This window comes from Astatotilapia calliptera, chromosome 20 (assembly GCF_964374335.1).
Source record: "Astatotilapia calliptera chromosome 20, fAstCal68.1, whole genome shotgun sequence".
In the NCBI taxonomy this organism is placed as follows: domain Eukaryota; kingdom Metazoa; phylum Chordata; class Actinopteri; order Cichliformes; family Cichlidae; genus Astatotilapia; species Astatotilapia calliptera.
Window position 1 is genome coordinate 24,474,377 of NC_137441.1, and position 22,065 is coordinate 24,496,441.

General features: G+C 41.4%; 1 protein-coding gene across 2 annotated transcripts; it reads right to left on the minus strand.

Annotated features, from left to right (window-relative positions):
- Positions 1-362: 362 nt before the first annotated feature.
- On the minus strand, positions 363-6,344 carry LOC145422775 (kelch-like protein 10). Of its 2 annotated transcripts, XM_080294559.1 has the most exons (6): positions 6,128-6,344; positions 5,205-5,982; positions 3,784-4,270; positions 2,225-2,803; positions 945-1,094; positions 363-710 (listed from the first exon to the last, which is right to left on the minus strand). In XM_080294559.1, exons 2-6 carry the CDS (start codon positions 5,336-5,338, stop codon positions 411-413), a joined length of 1,650 nt encoding a protein of 549 aa, XP_080150685.1. In that variant the 5' UTR covers positions 5,339-5,982; positions 6,128-6,344; the 3' UTR covers positions 363-410. The 2 variants fall into 2 exon arrangements, with proteins under 2 accessions (XP_080150685.1, XP_080150686.1); XM_080294560.1 differs by lacking the exon at positions 5,205-5,982.
- Positions 6,345-22,065: the final 15,721 nt, after the last annotated feature.

The window sequence follows — 22,065 nt, forward strand, 5'->3', positions numbered from 1 at the left end:
AACTGTGGATCCGATTACAGTCAGCCTTAGTAACTCTAATTTGTGACTCTAATTGGATTTCATCTACTTTAATTGGACATTAAAGTAGGCAAGAAAACTACATTGAAGATGGTTGAGCTGGCTAAACGCTGGTGGTAGAGATGAAGATGGCGGCTTGAATGGATCACCTATTAGTGAAGAAACGATTTGACTTTTACCAATGGGATCTTAATATCATAGCTGTTAACCTCCCTTGTGGCCATAAAATGTGGAAGCTGCAATGCCCATCATGTTGAAAAGAAAGTTCAAGTTCTCTGTTCAGCTAAAAGAGACTTTTTCACTGGGATGTCAGACCTCAGGATCTTAAGCAGAGAAACAGCCAGTTTTTTATTGATGAAAAATGTATTTCTTTATTTCTTTATGTGAAATAATTATGGAAGATAAGCAGTCAGATCGGGGTGTCGCTTCAGAACGCAACAACTGACAGCACCTTGGGTCATCCCTTTGTCGCTGACAATGTACCACCTGTTGGTCTTTTCATCATAGCACTCCAGATTGCAGAATAAGCCGCCATTGTGGAAACCTCCAACCACATACAGCTGGTCCTCCAGCACTGCAATGCCGAAGCTTTCACGAGGGTGTAACATGGGAGCAACGTTGCGCCAGCGTCTTGTTCTTGGGTCATATGCGATGACACTACGCAACTGAGTGATACCGTTAAAGCCACCAACCTGTGCAGACAAAGGACTTGTTACAGTCTGTAACGTAAAAATGTTCTGTTGTAAAAAAGTAAATAGGTCTCCAGATTCCAAAATATCTGATTCTAGGGTAATTATAGAAATCACATTCCAATAACCCAGTACATGGTACTTGGAAAATAATACAGACTCCCAAATACAGGTACAGTAAACATTCCATGTTTGAATTTCTGTCCGTAATAAGATTATGTTTTAAGCTCTTCTTACTACAAAGATTTCGTTATTGTAGGCGACCACGGCTCCCCCAGTCCTCCCGGTTTCCATGGGTGTGATCAGTGTCCACTGGTTGGTGTCAGGGTTGTAGGACTCAGCACATGACAGAGGTTCATCTTCAGTAACACCACCAAAAATGTACACCTAGAAATTAAAATCAAGTTTAAGTCAAAATTACTAGTTAGTTTGTTTGCTTGCTTGTTTTAATCAATTTTAAATCATGCCTTTTATCTGTTTTTGTTTCTAATGTCTCTGTAAAGCACTTTGAATCACCTTGTTGTTGAATTGTGCTATACAAATAAATTTGCCTTGCCTTGCCTTACTAGAATTAAATGTTTCAGCTTCCAGAAAAAACTTACAAACACTAAAAATGTCTGTGAAGGTTCTCAGTCATCCAGGTCATCGTATTCTAAGGAGCTTGGAAAGACATAAATCTAAAAAAAAATATTCACTTTTTAAAAATTACTCCCATTGGCCAGCTTTATAAGACTATTAAAAAAATGTTTTTTGCACAGAAGCTCACAGAAAAGTAATATTTTACTGTGGGCTCATGTTCCAGTGCATAAATACGTTGGTTGGCTGGCTCCAAAAGATAATAAATCCCCATATGTTGTAAATCCAACTACATAGCCTTAAAAATCATTTTTACAGCCAGACACAAAAGACCAAAAAAAACCTAATCCATATGGATAGCGTCCTGGCTAAAATTTGGGTTTGTGACTGCTTTGGGAAGTGTACTTCCCAACCCCCCTGAGCCAAGGTCACCCCGTTTGTGGGGCGACCTTGGCTCAGGGGGGTTGGGAAGCGTATCTGTAACCGGAAGGTCGCTGGTTTGATCCCTGGGCTCTCTGTCCTGATCGTTGTGTCCTTGGGCAAGACATTTTACCCTACCGCCTACTGGTGATGGCCAGAGGGGCCGATGGCGCGATATGGCAGCCTCGCTTCTGTCAGTCTGCCCCAGGGCAGCTGTGGCTACAACTGTAGCTGCCTCCACCAGTGTGTGAATGTGAGAGTGAATGAATAGTGGAATTGTAAAGTGCTTTGGGTGCCTTGAAAAGCGCTATATAAATCCAATCCATTATTATTAATCTATTATTACTGACAGATTAAGGCATTGGCATCTTTTGGTGCATTTCTAATGGAATTATTTGACTGTACATTTTATTGACGCAGCTTGTTAACCAAGGTTGTTAGCATTACCAGTTAACTTTGTCCACCACTTTCTCCACAAAACCAACATGGCAGAGATCTTCCACTACCTCAATTCCACTTACCTTGCCGTGTAGTGTTGCAGCACCAGCTTCTGCCCTGGGCTTGTGCATCGATGCAATCATAGTCCACTGGTTGGTGTCAGGCTCATATCGTTCTGCATTTTTCAGTGTCTTTTGGTATTGGCACCCGCCCATAGCATATATGCAGCCATTCAGTGTGGCCACACTGAGAAAGCCCCGCTCTTCATGCATCGGCCCCACCTCTGTCCAGGTTTGGCTGGTGAGGCTGAACCTTCTCACATGACTTGAAAAGCTTGTGAAATCAAAACCTCCGATGCAATAGACACATCCATTGAGGTAAGCATAACCGTAGAATCCCAGATACGGTGTCAAGCTCAGCGGCACCCAGTAGTCAGCTCGAACATTGTACATCTCAATCTTGTCACTTGGTAAAGGACCACCAACGGCCAATAAGACTTCAGACGGCAGGCGTGTTTGGGGTATAGGTCTCTCCACAATGGACTCATTTAGCATCTTCATGGCAGTGGTTACCATATCCATGCATGCCGGACTACTACTCACCACATCATTTCTGCTCACAGTGCCAACCAAGTACTCAGTGGGTATTAATAGTAGGCGGACCTGGATGAAAACAAGAATCATAAGGGAAAAAGGCAAGAAATACAACATTAGACTGTATATAAGAGTTGGATGTAGCCACCATGCCACCACCCATTAGTGAAGTATAGCACTATCCCTATAATCAAAATGTCATGGAATCACCCAGATAGCTATGGTAGCTCCTGGCATTGCCTCCAATCAGCTGTGGCATTGCCCTTAAAGACCCTAACATTACCTGTAAAGAGCCACAGCATCACCTGCCAAACAACAAAGGCAGGTCATGGCATTACCTCCAAACAAGCAGTGGTGCCACAGTCAAGTTTCAATGCCATTATCTGAGCACTGAGTAACCTCCTGCTGTAGAAACAGGTCCCACAATGAGGGTTTGTCCTGTTGTAAATGCCTAAGGTCCAGTCAGTAAGTTCTGGCAGAACACTATGGGCATAGTCAACTTTTCTGTCAGAAAAGCTAAAGTGCAGTTCAGACACATTATCAATAATGCACTTCTGAAACTACAAATCAACGGCCAGTTTTATCTGGACGCAAGTGTAAATAATACTTTTACAATTTATTAAGGACTAAATGATGAGCACCTTCTGATGCACACTCCCAAGTGAATTAGAAACACCCCCCCAATGTGATTAAGAATGAAGAAGAATGATTCCCCTACATTAACTCTATTACCAAGCCTTAAGTTTGAGTAATTCTGCCATTGCAATTTTAGCTTTTTACACGTCAGCCATAAAAGGCTGATGGGCGAGCAGGTGGGCGGCCTGGACACCCAACTCTGTAAACACAATAGTGTACAATCAAACTTCTTTTTTTTTTGCATCAGGCATCAAGCTTATGTTTTATTTTTTATTCCCAATTCAAATTGCTACAGCGGAAGTTGCTTTCTATACTTTCAAACTGTACCATTCATTCAACAGCCCCTCACTGAGTAATAAACAAAATAAATGCACTTAGAGGAGCAATTAAATTGATATCCCATTTTCAGTTACCTGCTTGAGCAGTGCGGGCATGTCACACCCACGTTCCACAGGGGAATAGTTGATCCATCTGAGAATGGCCTCAAACACAGTGCTCTCCTGCTTCACATTGAGCTCATCATTCTCGATAAGATCTGATAGTTGCTGCACAGAGAGCTGAAGGAACTCCAAGGAGAGTGCACCAACCTCTTCAAAGTGATGGAGGATGTAGAGAAAGGCCTTTCCCCTGAGGTCAGGACAGTTGTGTAAGTGTGCCAGATTGTAGATACTGACGCAGTTATTTACACAAAGCTTCCTCTCCAGGAAGTCGCAGCAGGCTTGAATGATGCCAGTCACGATAAAGTGGTCTGCTTCCGCCAACAGCTCCAGTACATTGTCCTCCGTCACCACAACAGATTGGGTATAGGCATATTCCAAAATGAGGCTCATTGCTTTTGGAGACACAGTGGGGAAGTTGTAGACCTTGTTTGATGGTAGTGGTTTGTAGCAGAAGAGATCCCTGTGCAGATTCAGATCAGCATTTTCACATTGTCTCTCTGTCATGGAACTTAAAAAGTACCTGATGTCGTGCAGCTCATAGTTAAATAGCATTTGTATAATTTTTCAGCTGCATGCTTACTTGAGCAAGCTGTGATCAAAGAGATATGAAATTAAAGTAACAAAAATCTAAAATGACTTGATTTCAAATGGGCAATCTCCTATTTAAGGTCATCTATTCAGACATGTGCAGAAAAACATTCAGCATTGCTGCTATGTTTAGACAGACAGAAAGATATAGAGTTGTCTAGGCATTGTAGCAAATATTCCTATACAGTAACAGGGTTAGAGCGACAGGGGACAGCAGGCATTAAATAGCTGCAAATATAATAACTGAATTTCACATTATCAAATTTACTGACTAGACAGAATTGGAAAGAGCGGACATGTCCCACTGCAACAGAAATGGCATATCATTGGCCACCTCTCAGTCTGGCCCTAAATTGATTACCTGCCTATTTAGACATACAATTTCAGCTAAACTGGTGAAGGCACAGCTAATATCACCACTGATGTGGTCCTTTTGGTGCAGGCCAGTTTGTGCACAAATTTATTAGAACTGCTGCTGCTGTTGTCGTGCTGATGAAATATAATCAGAAAGCCAGTTTATAGCGTCTGTAATCTTTCAAACTACCTCTTAACGGCTCATTGTGGAGTCAAACACAAACCTACACTATATATGTATCCCAACAAACCTCCCAAAATAAATAACTAAATAAAAATACAGGACTGATTTTTTTTTCCCCCCTAAAAATTGCTCCAGAACATTTCTAGTGATCAAAAAGTACAGTGTAACATTGAAACCTCCCAATACCTGCTGCACTGTGTTACATGAAAACTTTGAAGTAGGATAAATGCAGAACCAAACCACAGCCAAACAACACAGGCCTGCTCACCTGAAGTATGCACTGCAGTTACAGAGGATGATCCTGTGAATTTTAAACTCAACATCTCCAGCTCGGATCACAGAGTCACAAACCTGTCCATCCAGAAAAAGCTCCCTAAAGACGGTACTACGGGCGCTGGTCATTATTCAGATGTTACTCAAGATGTTTAAACTTCTAAAAAATCTCCTGTTTAGTGTTTTCCTTTAGAGAGCCGCCTACAGTTTGTGAGGTACTTTGTCTAAATTACTGATTACGTTAACTTATGCTGCCTGGAAAGTGTCACTACTCTGTTTATATTTGAAAATCATAGTGCATCATTCCGTTAATTGACTGTGTGCACGTTAGCATATGCTACTTCCGGTGCGGAAACGCCTTTGGGGAGCTTTGTTTCCGGTGTCCTATTCGCGCCTGGTTTACGGTCCAAAACAAGTTAAGCAAATGAATGAATCAAGCAGCGATTTACATTTCTATAGATGTCTTGGGCATTTACCCAATATATCTGTAAATGATGTTCATCGACTTGTTAATATTTTTCCCTGCACCTCAGGGCAAAAGAGAAAAGGGATTCAAATGTTATATTTCTCAGCTGTCCCTCGTTTACAGCGGGTGTTATGTTCTAAAAATAACCAGCGATAGGTGAAATCAAGTAGCCAATTTTATTTTTTGACGCTGCAAAACGTTTCGTGGACATCCAGTAGTGCACTTCAGAGTCACCCTGCTAGCAATCGATGCAGCGATTCTGCACTGTACAGGAGAGACGTCACGGAGGAGATCGTCTGCAGTAGGGCTGCACGATTTTGCATAAAATGAGAATCACGATTCTCTTTTCCAATATAAATATTTATTGCACTTATTAACTGCACATCAACTTCGTAACAGTTGAGACTGAACATAAAAACAATAAATAAACATAAAAACAACAAATGTCTCACGTTTTGTTGTTGCCGCAAAATGTTGTACTGCTTGAAATTCCGTCTCCACCATTGCTCGACACTGCGTGTATAGAGCAGGTAGTGCAACAATAGAAAAATAGTTGCGGGACAGCGTTTGTCTAGGGTGTTGATCATTTTCCTAAATCCCTCGTTTTGCACAGTGTTGATGGGAGCCATATCTTTGGTCAGGTGATAAGTGATAGCCTCCGTAATTTCTTTGTGCCTGCGGAAGTTAAGTGCTGTATAAGGTTCCCGTTATTGATGTTTGGGTGGTTGACCGGGGCGGATTTTCTCCTGTCACTTTCTCGTCATCCCTGACGTGCTCTCCGTTGTTTTTCCCCTGCTAATTTTAGCATCCCACGGCGCAGCTTCTGTATCACGTGGTATAAGGCTCCGCCCTTGTCATTTGTTGAGCAGAAAGAGTGAGCGCTTGTTTTCATGCAGATTACGTCCCGGATCAAAATGCGGTACAATCGTCGTCGTCTTTTTTTTTTCTTTTTCTTTTTTTTTTTAAATCGTTGTCATTTGGAAATGAGATCGCACATAAATATGAATCGAGATTGTGATTTTCTAATGATTAATCGTGCAGCCCTACTGTGTAGGTGTGTACTTGACTAGCTGATCTCGACATAATGGGGGAAACATCTGGTTTGACTATTCTTCACCTGTAGTTTGAATGCTGAACATCTGCCTGTTTAAATCACGAGACCAGTCACTATACAGAGATGTGCTTCTGAATGTGGACGATGTGTCTTCTGCATGCAGTAATGCAGTTCTGCTTGTGTTGAGTGATGTAAACAACTGATCGATCTAAACTCTTTAAACGTAAAAAATTGATCATTAGATTTTTTATGACACAACAGCGGTGAGTGTTCCCACCTTCTGCTCTTTGTAACTTAACGCGATCTTTCCGTTTTTGAGTTTTGGACATGATTTTGGAGTATATCTTTGCAGTAGCGATTGACCGCAAAGTCAAGCTACCGGAAATGTACAACCCCACATCCGGTCTCAAACCAGGAATTTAGCATTTTCTCGTACACAGGGTCAATTTGGTTCCACATATTTGTGTGAGCAAACATTCTCTGTCATGAACTTAAACAAGAACCGATTGAGATCAAGGATGAGTGACTCCCACTTGCGTGATATTTTATGCATCTCAACCACTGCCCTCAAAGCACACCTAATTGCTTTACTAAAATCTAGATCTCAGTATCACCCCTCTCATTAGTCCAGGGATGCCCAAATTCTGTACTGGAGAGCTGCTATGCATGTTTTAGTTCTTTCTGGTTTAGCACAGTTGAATCAAATGAAGAGCAGGCCTCCAGGAGTGACATCCCTGCATTACTCATGTGTTTCTCAACAGTAAAAAGCATAAAGCATGCTAATGCAATACACAAAAGGAAACGTATTTTGTTAAACTCTTAAGACTCATCCAGGCTGGAGAAACTGATCAGGAAGGCTAGCTCTGTGGTCGGCATGAAGCTGGACACTCTGGTGACAGTGGCAGAGAAAAGGACATTAAAGAAACTGCTGGACATTATGAACAATGCTGGGCATCCTCTGCACACGGCCATAAACAATCAGAAGAGTCTGTTCAGTGACAGGTTGCTTCTCCCCAAGACAAGAACTAACAGACTTAAAAACTCCTTTGTCCCACACGCCATCAGACTGTTTAACTCCTCTCTGGAGGGGAGAGGGAGGGGAAACAGGAGGACAAAGGAGGGGGGAACAACTAAGCTGTAGTGCCTCTTCACCTCACTGTACAATACCTTGTGCAATACTTTTTGTAAATAGTCAACAGTGCAATAGACTCAATACTTGAAATGTGCAATTCACTTGTATTTTTATTTTTTATTCCTATTTATTCTATTTATCCCCTTTGTATATTTTATTTATATTGTTTCTGTATTTATATATGTGTGTGTGTGTGTGTGTGTGTGTGTGTGTGTGTGTATATATATATATATATATAACAATTCTGTAACTGTAACTTCGGTCGTTGCTGTGCTTTTTTTTTTTTTTGGAAGTCGAATTTCCCAGAGGAACCCACCCGAGGGATTAATAAAGTTCTATCTTATCTTATCTTATCTTAGATTTGGTTTTAACTGTTGATGTTATGCTCTTAATTCATAGTTGAGTGTGTTGTGTACATATTGTGTAAATTTACAAATGTGTTTATTTCTTGCAGCAAGTGAACTTCCAGTTGTGCAATCTTCCAGTATGTGAAAAACTTTGGCTTCCTGAAAGGTCTTGTAAAAGTCAAAGGGCGAAATTCACTTTAAAAAAAACTTTATTGATAACAGAACACTTTTCATTACTTATAACGCCTGTTTAAATGTTCATTAGGCAAAGATATTGCAAACTCATGGAAATTTAGGGTATTCTATACAGTTTGTTCAATGTTGTCTGACTCTCCAGATATAAATGAAAGGCAGAATTGTGTCTTTAGAGTTGTAAATGCTTGCCTGAGTGTCTTTTATTTAGGTACATTTCTATTTTAAAAATAACGGGTAATTGTGACTATTAAAATTGTTCTTCATTATATTTTCATGTAACTTTGTTATGAAAAAAAAAGTCAAAAGGAACCATTGGCCCCCAGGCGTCTTCACTTTATAAAATTTGGCCCTCTTTGCAAAAAGTTTGGACACCCCTGGCCTACATAATAAGAAGTACACACTTGGAGTTTTTTTTTAAATTAAAAAAACTGTTCGATACTAGGGCTGCCACGATTAGTCGACTAGTCACGATTACGTCAACTATCAAAATCGTCGAAGACTAATTTAATAGTCGACGCGTCGTTTGAAGCTTTGTAAGATCCCAAAAGACGCAGGAATAAGTAGTAGGATTTGAGAGTGTAATAACGGACTGAAACAGAAGATGGCAGCACTGCATGTACAACGATGCCAGCTGCCGTTAAACCCCGAAGAAGAAGAAGCAGTGTCCCAGAATTCATAGCGCGGCCCTGCTCAGTTTCCAAAAATGGCAGCAGCTAGTTAGTTTTAATATTACTCTTATTATTCTTTCTGGGTCACAAAATAAATGTTTAACATATTTCAGGAGAGAATGTAGCTGTGTAAACTTCAAATATCTGCTCAGTTTATCAAGACACCACATATTTTCAAAAGCGCCCCGACATTTTCGGAGACGTCTGTTACCCACTAGCTCGATAGCTAGCCGGGGGCTAGGTCACTAGAGCCCGTGAGAACACCGGACTCCCGGCAAATCGTTTTCAAACCCACCGCCGTCTTTCGCTACTCAGGTTAAACATGATATATAAGTCACTTAGATAACTTAAAAATGTTATTGTTTGGGTTTTTTCAGTATTTTATTTGTTCCTGAGTAAATCGGTTTGGCTGAGATTAAAGTTATAGTTTATACAGTCATTGGTTTTTACACAGCTGAATAAACGTCAAGCAGACAACTGATCATCAGAAGTGTGAGATGCTCGAGAATATACTCCGGTGCCCTGTTATATTTTAGATAGCAAGGAGCAGACGGCTGAGTTTATTAAACTTCACCAAAACAATCTGCAAATTTAATTAAAATTTAATAAACTATCATCTTGTCTTTATTTTTTAGTTAGCACATACACTTAAAGCTGTAAGCTAATGATAGTTATATTAGAGCAGATGCATGCTGGTGCAGTAAGCTCTGTGTTGCATGATCTGATTAGTGGACTAATCGCAAAAATAATCGGGTGACTAGTCGACTATCAAAATAAACGTTTGTGGCAGCCCTATTCGATACTGTCAATCATGAAATTCTAATAAAAAAAATGGAAAGTATGGGTTTAGGGGAGTGGTTTTGGACTGATAAAAAGCTATGTAGTGAATAAGCAACAATATGTACAAATAAATGAGTAGGAATCTAAATTGATGGATCTTGCTTGTGACATACCTCAAAGATCAGTATTAGGTCCAAAAGAATTCATGGATTCTTTATTGTCATTCGCATCACATGTTTACATGAGGTGGAACGAAAATTACGTGCAGCGAAAGAAACAGAGTAACGAAGAAACAGAATAAAAAGAAAACAGAATAACAAGTAATAAGTATTACAATTAAATCTATGCAATATATCGGGTGTGACTGCTTTTATTTTCTATTTCTGGTACAATACTAGCCTGCAAGCAGGAAAGAAATGATACGGCAGGGAGTACATGTAACATTATGAGAAAACAGTGCTGAGCATGCTTCTGACTACTAACAACAGGCCAAACCATGGTCTCACACTGCCACCTACTGGTACAAAAATGGAGCATCAGCTACAAATATCCCAGACTAGTTACCAGGTCTATAGTTAAAACTAGTTAATTTAGAGGATTTTCAAAAGAAAATATCACTTACATTTAAAATAAAATAGCTTAAATATAAGTTAATTCACATAAATGTGATTAGACATTAGTGGCTATCACACACACACACATTCATACTGTTGCTCTTTGATTAGATAACTCTATGGCTGCTGTCAATATACAGGCGAAGCTTACGGGTTATGCAGCCAACTTTGTAAGTTGGATCATTAAGTCTATGAATCACCCTGTTAAGCACAAAAAGGTGCTTACACAACTGAAAAAATCTGATATGTCTTTTCCACAGGGGACTCACCTTTGTATAGCAGACCGATATAGATTGAAGACTGGTTCGGTTGGCCAAATAGTCCATTCCAACTTTAACACTAAGACAGAGGGGTGGCCATCCTTATTGGTAAAAACGTCCCATTTCCCGTATCAACCATTTTATCTGATCCTATGGGTCCCTATGGGTCATTACTGTGGTTGGCCAACTTTATGAACTGATTTAAGCCAACATTTACGCCCCCAAATGGGATGATGAAACCTTAATTGTCTATTAATTCTCGTGAATTCTGGATATGACAACACACAATCTCATTTTAGCTGGAGGTACAAGCTGTGTGCTCTCTAACCTAGAAAGAAGCTCTAATAAGGATACTCATCCAGGGCATGCTCCGACTATATTCCTGTCCACAAAATGTTCTATTGGATAAATTCATTTGTCACTGATAAATGTCCTCTTCCACTTATTGAAACTTGCAATTATCAATCTATTGTTATTTCAGATCATGCCCCCCTATTGATGAGATGGGGGTTGGATGCCTCACTGCCCTCCGCCTCTGGCAGTGGCCCTTTCTACTAAGAAGGCAAAAGTTCTGCATGTCCTGGTGACCCTCCACCTGTTTCACAGGTGGGTGCAGCCTGATCTATCTAGTGGAAGTCTAGACAGACCAGACCAGCTCAACCACACAGACACTTCCTACCTGATTTGAGGACAAAAGCAGAGTATGCAATATGTGGGACAAACACACACAACAGAGGGGAAAGAGATAGAGAAATTGGCAAATGTGAGATCATGCTAAGCAGCTTGAACTGAAAGTGACTGGAAATAATTAGTCGAACAGGAAAAGCCACTGGGAAAAACAGAAAGTGGTACAACGTGGAATACAGTAGGTCAGAGGAAATTGCTGGATCCATGGGTTCCATTGATGTGGAGCAAGTAAACAACCTTCAAGTGACACGGTCTGAAGATGCCAAGTCATGCACAGACAAAAACAGAGATGAAATATTAGTGGTAAAGGAAGATATCTTCTCGCAAGCCAAACAAACTGAACTGACAACTGACAACTGGAAAAGAAAAAATGTGTTTGAAGTGGAGAAAGATAAAAGTCAGAAATTTCTATCAACAAGGTGTGTGTGCACACTCAAGGAAACACCAGGGGGCATTGTACCCAAGCTAGACTGGTTGCAAGAGGCTTTGAAGAAATAAACACTCAAGAACTTTCCAAAGACTCACCAACATGTTCTTCCGAGTCCCTGAAGATGGTCATAGCAGTCATATGTCAAAATCAATGGAAACCGAACTCTATGGACATTAAAGCAGCTTTTCTACAACGTAAAGATTTAACCTGAGACATGTACATCCGACCACCTGAAGAAGCACAGAGCAAAGGAACTATATGGAAGTTGAATAAATGTGTTTATAGCCTGGCAGATGCTTCATTATTCTGGTACACCAAGGTGAAATACACCGTGCAGAAGCTGGGGGGCACAGTGTCAAAAGTCGATCCAGCTGTCTTCTACTGGCTAGATGATCTTTGTAAGGTGACGGGGTACTTGCATGTCATGTACAGTAGCAGTTTTTGATATGGGCGATACGGGCAGTTGCCCGGGGCGGCATCGTGGTGGGGGGCGGCATCACGGACATCGGCAAAAAAAAAAAAATTGCTCGTAGTCATGCTGCCCCGACGTCAGCCAGCGCATATTGGGAATGGTACAGGCACCGATCGGTTTTCTATCGCCCATTTGCTGAGAGCAAGGGCGCCCTCTGTTTGCGAGGTGCGCCTGCTGCTTGCGGCGCAGAGAGGAGAGGGCGGGGCGGCGGGGGATTCTCTGGCTGGCTGGAGCAGCATCTAATAACCAACTTGCAAAATAAAAACAAAACAACAAACACGAAAACACCAGACATTATAATACAGACTTATAATTTGCACCAATGTTTTTTCAAAATTCTATATGCAAAAAGTGAGCGCGAGAGCCCTCAGTGCGCCTACTTGCTGCTGAAGTCAAAGTAAACTTTATTGTCATCTCCGCTACATACAGTCCAGTACGACGAGACGAGACGACGAGGCTCCAGTTACAGCAGTGCAAGTAAACAACAATAAATATAAGAACAGTAAGAAAATAAATATACGCTTTAGGACTCGGGGTAAAGGGAGCAATAACAATTGAAAATTTATAATTTACAGTCTGATGATTTAAAGTCTCACACACAAGCCGTCGAAAGGGGAGGGGGGCGGCTGCTTCCAAATAGAGCACATTTCATTCATAATGTTGTAAATTATGTATTCATAATTTGAATCCTGGGTTGTGTGAAATCCCAGAAATACACCTTAGGCAAAGTTAATCTGTGAACTAAGGTGTAGGTCTATTAGGTTATGTTGTGGTGATCCCTGAGTTGGGGGATGGGTTTTCATACTGGAGTGCAAAATTAAAACCAATGGAAGATGGACAAGAAAAGTTCAAAGCCATTAGGTGCTCAATTTTTAAAAATGAGAAAAGAAGAGGAGGAGAAACGAGCCAAAGATACAGGTAAGCAGATGTGTCATTGGATAATTGACACATCTAACCCCTAACCCTAACCCTTTAACTACATCGGGATGGAGGTTTATTCTCTTCAGAATGAAATACAAGTACAACAAGATACGTACATAAAGAACCTACAGCCTATTCCTATTGATCCCAGGTTTCAGTTCTTGGGTGAAAGCAAATCCGTCAAATTAGTGGTGTTTAGTCATTTCTTGATGGAAAACCTCTCAGATGGAGGCACACAAGGTGGATATTTTATCATGTTGATGGGAGAAGGTGGAAAGTTTTTGCCCATATGTTGTCAGTCGAAACGGATCAGGAGAGTGGTACAGAGTACACTAGCAGGAGAGACTTTGGCCCTTGCAGGTGGGATCGACAGTGCTATGTCAGAACAGTGTGAGAATCTCCAGCATGTTCGTCACAAATGGAATGAGGGGGGGGGATGGAAATAAGGAATTGTTGTGTCTGTTAAAGCACAGAATCAAATAAAAAGAGTTATGTATGCATTGCATTGATAAAAGATTAATAATAAATCATAATGGGTGTGCATGAATTAAACGGTCCTTAAGACATGAGAAAAAGGAGAAGTGATTTTTGTTTGTATGAAACTTAAGAGTTTTTAGGGAAGTTGAGCTGCAGCATTGTTGGGTGGAGTGGAAGAAAGGAAATGCACTAAAACTGCAAGTCATGCCAGTGCGTTAAAGATACAGTGGGGTAAAAAAGTATTTAGTCAGCCACCGATTGTGCAAGTTCCCCCACCTAAAATGATGACAGAGGTCAGTAATTTGCACCAGAGGTACACTTCAACTGTGGGAGACAGAATGTGAAAAAAAAATCCATGAATCCACATGGTAGGATTTGTAAAGAATTTATTCGTAAATCAGGGTGGAAAATAAGTATTTGGTCAATAACAAAAATACAACCCAATACTTTGTAACATAACCTTTGTTGGCAATAACAGAGGTCAAACGTTTACTATAGGTCTTTACCAGGTTTGCACACACAGTAGCTGGTATTTTGGCCCATTCCTCCATGCAGATCTTCTCGAGAGCAGTGATGTTTTGGGGCTGTCGCCGAGCAACACGGACTTTCAACTCCCGCCACAGATTTTCTATGGGGTTGAGGTCTGGAGACTGGCTAGGCCACTCCAGGACTTTCAAATGCTTCTTACGGAGCCACTCCTTTGTTGCTCGGGCGGTGTGTTTTGGATCATTGTCATGTTGGAAGACCCAGCCTCGTTTCATCTTCAAAGTTCTCACTGATGGAAGGAGGTTTTGGCTCAAAATCTCACGATACATGGCCCCATTCATTCTGTCCTTAACACGGATCAGTCGTCCTGTCCCCTTGGCAGAAAAACAGCCCCATAGCATGATGTTTCCACCCCCATGCTTCACAGTAGGTATGGTGTTCTTGGGATGCAACTCAGTATTCTTCGTCCTCCAAACACAACGAGTTGAGTTTATACCAAAAAGTTCTACTTTGGTTTCATCTGACCACATGACATTCTCCCAATCCTCTGCTGTATCATCCATGTGCTCTCTGGCAAACTTCAGACGGGCCTGGACATGCACTGGCTTCAGCAGCGGAACACGTCTGGCACTGCGGGATTTGATTCCCTGCCGTTTTAGTGTGTTACTGATGGTGACCTTTGTTACTTTGGTCCCAGCTCTCTGCAGGTCATTCACCAGGTCCCCCCGTGTGGTTCTGGGATCTTTGCTCACCGTTCTCATGATCATTTTGACCCCACGGGATGAGATCTTGCGTGGAGCCCCAGATCGAGGGAGATTATCAGTGGTCTTGTATGTCTTCCATTTTCTGTTGATTGCTCCCACAGTTGATTTTTTCACACCAAGCTGCTTGCCTATTGTAGATTCACTCTTCCCAGTCTGGTGCAGGTCTACAATACTTTTCCTGGTGTCCTTCGAGAGCTCTTTGGTCTTGGCCATGGCGGAGTTTGGAGTCTGACTGTTTGAGGCTGTGGACAGGTGTCTTTTATACAGATGATGAGTTCAAACAGGTGCCATTCATACAGGTAACGAGTGGGGGACAGAAAAGCGTCTTACAGAAGACGTTACAGGTCTGTGAGAGCCAGAGATTTTCCATGTTTGAGGTGACCAAATACTTATTTGCCACCCTGATTTGGGGCGTGCAGCTCAGATCTCAGCTGACCCTTCTCACCCTGGACACAGTCTGTTTGACCTGCTCCCCTCAGGCAGGAGGCTCCGGTCCATTCGCACCAGAACCTCTCGCCATAAGAACAGTTTCTTCCCCTCTGCTGTCGGACACATGAACAATAACCGTATGACTGTTCCCACCACTAACACATGACCCTACGCTGTGTTCACTGCATCATTCCATGTTTAGCACTGATCACCACCTGCACTCATGTATATATCATGTATATATCTATCTACTTAGCACTTTTAATTCTTATTCTTATTTTATATTTTTATGACAGTATGTTTGCACTGAAGCACCGCAGCAATTTCCTAATGTTGTAAACCTGCTCAACATTTGGCAATAAACCCTTTCTGATTCTGATTCTGATTTACGGATAAATTCTTTACAAATCCTACCATGTGAATTCATGGATTTTCTTTTCACATTCTGTCTCTCACAGATGAAGTGTACCTCTGGTGCAAATTACTGACCTCTGTCATCATTTTAAGTGGGGGAACTTGCACAATCGGTGGCTGACTAAATACTTTTTTGCCCCACTGTAAAAGGGTGGGCCTAAAGAGGAACATGACATGTCCGTAGATGTTGTTTCCACCGGTAGATGTCTAGACATGTCTAGATAGGTCCGTAGAGGTGTATAAAAATGAGAGGCAGAAGCAGAGAGGGGCTTTTTTACTCTAGTCCTGAGCCAGTGAGTAGGATGCGAGAAGACTGAAGATCTGCAGTGAAAAGACTTAGAGCGAGGGACGACAGAGGAGAAGTCATAACCCTTCACCGTGGATCGACTGATTGGATTATGAATTTTGAACTGCCTACTCATCGTATGCTGAGTTAGGATCGGAGTCAAGAAGGTGAAGTCCTGGAGCTTTGTACTGGGCTACACTTTATCTTTCCTTTGGACTTCTGCCAACACAGCGGGGAACTGGATTCTATCACTGCGCACGATGATCCTCCTTCCCTCCTAAAAGAAGACCCACCTCAACAACGGTTGTAGTCACTTAGCAACAGAATAGTTAGAGTTTATAGTGTGATAAATAGGATATTCTAGTAAATCGTTATAACACATCCTTGGGACCTACTGTCCAGGTCACTAAATTTTACTCAGCAAGTGCCATAGATCATTAGAGAGCTGCCGGTAACCTCTTAAGCCCCAAGCCTACCTGATCTCCTGCCTTTTGCCCCCGTATCAGGGGGCGTTGGGGCTTAAGAGGTTTTAATAAGTGTGGCTGACAAATATGTTTCATTAAGGTTGCCAATGAGATCATAGAGTCAGAGGGACCTTCAAGGACCTGCAGTTCAAAAAAGCTCCCTTCCGACAGCCAAACCCATCTGTTCTCTGATTGGATTGTTACATTTGTGATTCACATGACATTGACCAATCAGATGAAAGGAAGAAAAATAGGGTCAAAATTCGTACTTGTAACTTGCAGAGATTCACACGTTTGTTTTGGCTAAGTCCACACACTAATCTTTTGTACGCACACACAAATTCTTTTTACACATACAAATACTGATTTACAAGTACAAAATATTTATGACCACATTTTGAGCCCATAGACGAAGGCAGTTAGAGGCTGGGCAAGTCTCCTCGCCGCCGGCTTAAACTAGTCTCAACTTCACCTGTCAGGTAGGGTACCCGTAGAGATTAAGGGACTCTGACCCGAAGGATGGAGAGCCGGTCCAGACCACCTGTACAGGGGTAACTGGGAACTAACAGCTGTTTTTCTGGCTGCACTCTATTCTGAGCTCACCACTGGTGATGGTACACACAACATCTTCCCTATCGTCTGTGTAACAGACAACTATTCCCTTCTTGATGCTGTCAAGTCCACAAAATCTGTAACTGAGAAGAGGCTGTGGCTCAACATCAGTAGCAACAAAGAACTTATGCACACAGGGACTATTCAGCACATCATATGGACATCTACCAAAGAGCAGCTTGCTAACTGCCTGACAAAAGTGCACTGTAAAATATAACTTGTTGTTTCAACTTAAAAATATCAAGGGCTGCCTTAAAATTTTAAGTCAAGAAATAATTATAGAGTTTGTTCTTGTAACACAACCAATTGTTATCTTAATGAAAAATCACGTTGTCTAAACTTTCGTCTTAGTTTAGTTGACTGAGATTTGTTAGTCAGTTCAACTCCTTTAATTGTAATTTTTACTTGGGAAAACCCTTTCAGATAAATTAAAATAATCTATTGTTTAAACTCTTGTCAAAGTTCAGTTGACTTGGGTTTTTTAGTTAATTCAAATACTTTAGTACTTCTTTTAACTTAGGAATCTATTTTAGCTTAACTAACATAATCTGTTAGCTAAGTTGATTTAAGTTTATTAATTAACTGAGCTCCTTAAGGTAGCTGAGTAAACTTGTAAATCAGTTTCATTTTAATTATCAGAGTTGATTGACTGGATGTAAAGAAAAATGTGTATTGAACATCTTAAGTTTTTTTGGTTTTTTTTTTTTTAGCTTTCTAACATCCATTTCAGCAAAACTACCTGTTAGGTTTATCTTAGATCTCAGCTTTAAATATCTACATTCCTTTAAATTAATTTTCTGTTGTTTACAGAAAAAAAATAAAAACCCACAGATTCCATTAAAGTGTCTCTGATCATTTCAGGCAGAAAGTTTGTTTTAAGAACATGACAAGACAATTACTCATGAGCACCCAACATTCACCATTTATTGTGCCATCTTAGTCATCTGAGAAACAGAAAAATCAGTGACGTAGCTCATCAGGCTCACAATCCATCAAAACTCAAAAGTTGCTCGCTGTGAAACAATAAATTTGAACTTGGTCTTGAGCCCAGTTTGGGTGAAGATTAAATTCTGACCAATACTCTAGGAGCAGTAGTGATTCTTGTGAAGCAACAACATAAAGTCTGCATTAATGTAATGTATCAACGGGACACTTGCTATTTTAGAAAAGTTATTCTTTACATTTGCAAAATTTTTAAACGTCATTGTGCTCAGTCACATCTGTTAGCATAAAACTTGAAATATTAAAATAGTACAAAACCTTTGATAAGTGACTGTAAAGATCAGTTTATAACAACTAAGACATCAAACTCTTGTATTTGTCTTCGTTTACAATTGCAACAAATTCCACAGAACCAATATCTCTGAAAATGAGTGCATGCTCCTGAAACATTTGATAATATGAATATTTCAGAAACATTAGTTTGAGTCTGCTCAATTGCAAAACAAAGGAAAAACTACTGACTTGCATGAGATAAGCATCTGCAGAGTCCACCATTATATTGTTGTTCACATAAGTTTCTTAAACAATGAACAAATGAGCAATTGTTTAAGAACACTAAGGCAATTGTATGCTGTGAGCAAGAGTCTGTTTCTTAGACTATGCACTAGTGAGATGCACTGCCTTCCACCAATGTTCATTAGGACGTTCTGAATGACTTCAAAGATGTCCTTAAGTTCCGTTGGATAGTCTATGTTGAGGGCAAAAAGAAGGCCCAATAGCATGGAAATGGCACTTGAGACATCCCTCAGATTAGACAGGATTACTGCTGCCTCAAGGACAACCAACACATCGATGATGTCTTCTTCTGTCACCATCACAATGCCATCTTTCATCCTCTTAGAAAACGTGTCTTCAATACCTGTCGGCTATAAAAGGGTTCAAAGACAAAAAAAAAAAAAATTACACAATTACAATTACACAATATCCCTTGTGCTTAACCCACACCCCTCTGCATGCGGGCCAAATACACACCCCTTTACGACATCTACCAACACTTTACAACAACAACAGACTAATAAAGCAGGATTAATTTATGGAGCACAGCATATTACATTATAACATAAAATGATCAAGATTATAATAAAAACTTAAAGATCATGACAAATACTTAAATATGGCATGATGTAACTGAGTAAAATATTGGCCTGGACTTGGCTCCAACATCCTGGCCCCTAATTGTTCTTGTGAGCCACAAAACAATTACTCTTATACATACATTTATATATTGTTCAGAACAACAAATCAAACCTTCCAGATAACGAACAGGCAAATATACAAAGTACTTTAACTGCTCATATGGCACATTAAAGTCCTTATTCCAACAGAAACTTCATTTTGTCTTGTTACAGCTGTTAGATTATTCTGTTATTATATGTTACCTTATATATGTAATCAAAATAGTTGAATTAGAATACTGCTGTAGATCACATTATACCCTTTAATATAGAGTGTGTGAGCTGTATGTAGTTTAGTTCTCGTTATACTTTTGAGTTAACAGAGAACCCCTTGATCTGCTGGGAATGTGTTACACTGTTTTCTTGACATGCTTAATTGTTGAATCATGAAGAGAAGATTGTAAGCAGGAGACTCTGTGTCTAAGACAGGGGAGATAGACAGACCACATTCCACACCCCCACCTTACAGAAAGCAGAGAAACAGCTGCCGAGGTCATAACTTAGGCGCTGTAACAGAGAAAGAATGTGATGTTTTGGCTTTTACGACTAGCTGGGGGCCACTAGAGACTATAAAAAGCTGAGCAACCCGTCACCATTTTGAGACATGTGCCTGACCCTCTGGTAGCATCTCTCCCGTCCGGACGTTGTAATGCTCTGACTGTTGAATTGTATGGAAATAAATGATTGTTGATTGAGCATTGATACACCGAGTATTGTCCCTCCTTCAGCCCAAAGATTCAAAGAATTGGGAGATTTCAACACAGCAGGAACTCTTCTTAAGCTGGAACATGTCTTCGCGGATGCGTGTATGTGTGTATGTTGGGGAGATTAGGGAATGGAGTCAGAGGTTCAAGCACATGATTCACCGTAGGAGACCAGCCTTTACCGCTGTCTCTTCAGTAATATGTAGAAGGGGCGCTACATATCACACTCTAGCAGCACACAAAGCTTCGCCACAGGTCGTAGGAGAATGTTTTTGCTGGTTTTCACCTTGGCTTGACGAACCCTACCTTTGGCATCCTCAAACGTCTGAATCACTCGACCCATTAGCCATGAATTTCTTGGACCGGAATCATCCACGATGAGGACAATATCACCTTGACTGATATTTCTTTGTGGCTGGGCCCACTTTTGTCGCTTTTGCAAGTCTGGCAGATACTCCTTGATCCACCGTGTCCAAAACAAATCCGCCAAGTACTGGACTTGACGCCATCTACGCCTCGAGTACAAGTCGCTCCTGCTGAATACTCCAGGAGGTAGCGGAGTTTTGGCTTTCATCAAAAGCAAATGGTTTGGCGTCAAGGCCTCCAGGTCGTTCGGATCGGTAGAGACTCTTGAGATAGGGCGGCTATTGATAATCGCCTCTACCTCACACAGCAGTGTGTGCAGACCTTCCTCATCAAGGATCTGCTGCTCCACAACGGAGCTGAGCACTTTGCGTATGGACCGTATCTGCCGCTCCCAAACTCCTCCAAAATGCGAGGCAGCTGGGGGGGTTGAATATCCATGTGATGCCTTTAACCAACAAGGCTTCTTGAATCTTTGCATTATCCAAAGCACGCACTGCTTCCCGCAGCTACCTCTCTGCACTTACAAAGTTTGTTCCATTGTCAGAACGCATCAACTGAACCTGTCCCCTCCTAGCAACGAACCTCCGCAATGCATGAATACAAGAGTCCGTGTCCAACGAATTTGCCAGCTCAATATGCACAGCCCTCACTGTCAAGCAGGTAAAAACTACGCCATACCGTTTGATCATGGACCTACCCCTTTTGATTTCGAAGGGACCAAAGTAGTCCACACCGACACTTGTGAATGGTGGCTCATCGGGCGTGAGCCTTTCAGTAGGAAGATCTGCCATGATCTGACTTGCTGCTTTCCCATGATGCCGTCTGCAGGCGACGCACCGGGACAAAATCTTCCGGACAGCGGCATGAGATCTTAGTATCCAGTACTTCTGCCGTACCTTTGATAGGACATGATTCCTGCCACAATGCCCAAGATCCTCGTGAGTAGATCTGAGAATGAGAGTGGCTATATGCTGATCCTTAGCCAAGATTGCAGGGTGTTTTAACTCCTCTTGCATGCTAGATCTGCTCAATCTGCCACCCACTCTCAGAATGCCATCCTGTACAACTGGCGACAACTGACAAAGAGGGCTATCCTTAGACACTGTCTTTCCTTGTTGCAGCTTGGCAATCTCTTTGCCAAACCGCTGCCCTTGACTGAAGCGCACTATCTCCACTTCCACCTCAGCTATGTCACTCACAGAAAGTGGCAAGATGGGAAGGTTAGCCTTGAAGTGTGTCATTTGCTTCTCCTGCTCCAACCTTCCATCATAGAGATTCGCTTTTAAATCTTTCCTCTTTCGAGCAAGATGCTTCAGCACACCTTTTAATTTCAGGACCCATGCAACGGCTCTTTTAACCCGACGCCAGCTTGAGTAATGATGAATGAGCTGAGAGGTGGCGTCTGCAGCTTCTTCAACCACGAGAGCATATACTGATGCTTCTTTGACTTCTGGGTCATTACAGATTGGCTGGCATACACTGTCTGGCATTTCTGGCCACTCCATTTCTGGTTTCAAAATGAAATCTGGACCCATGATCCATGTCTTTGCCTTGAGAAAGGCACCAACACCGAGCCCTCTGGAAGCAAAGTCTGCAGGATTGGCCGAGGTGTTCACATATCTCCACTGAGAGACAGCTGATCTATCCTTAA

Coding starts and splice junctions, on each gene's coding strand:
- LOC145422775 (XM_080294559.1), bottom strand. CDS start 5,338: ATGACCAGCGCCCGTAGTACCGTCTTTAGGGAGCTTTTTCTGGATGGA. Junction 4,271..5,204: donor AACTGCAGTGCATACTTCAG/GTGAGCAGGCCT, acceptor GAATCTGCACAG/GGATCTCTTCTGCTACAAAC. Junction 2,804..3,783: donor TGCCCGCACTGCTCAAGCAG/GTAACTGAAAAT, acceptor GTTTTCATCCAG/GTCCGCCTACTATTAATACC.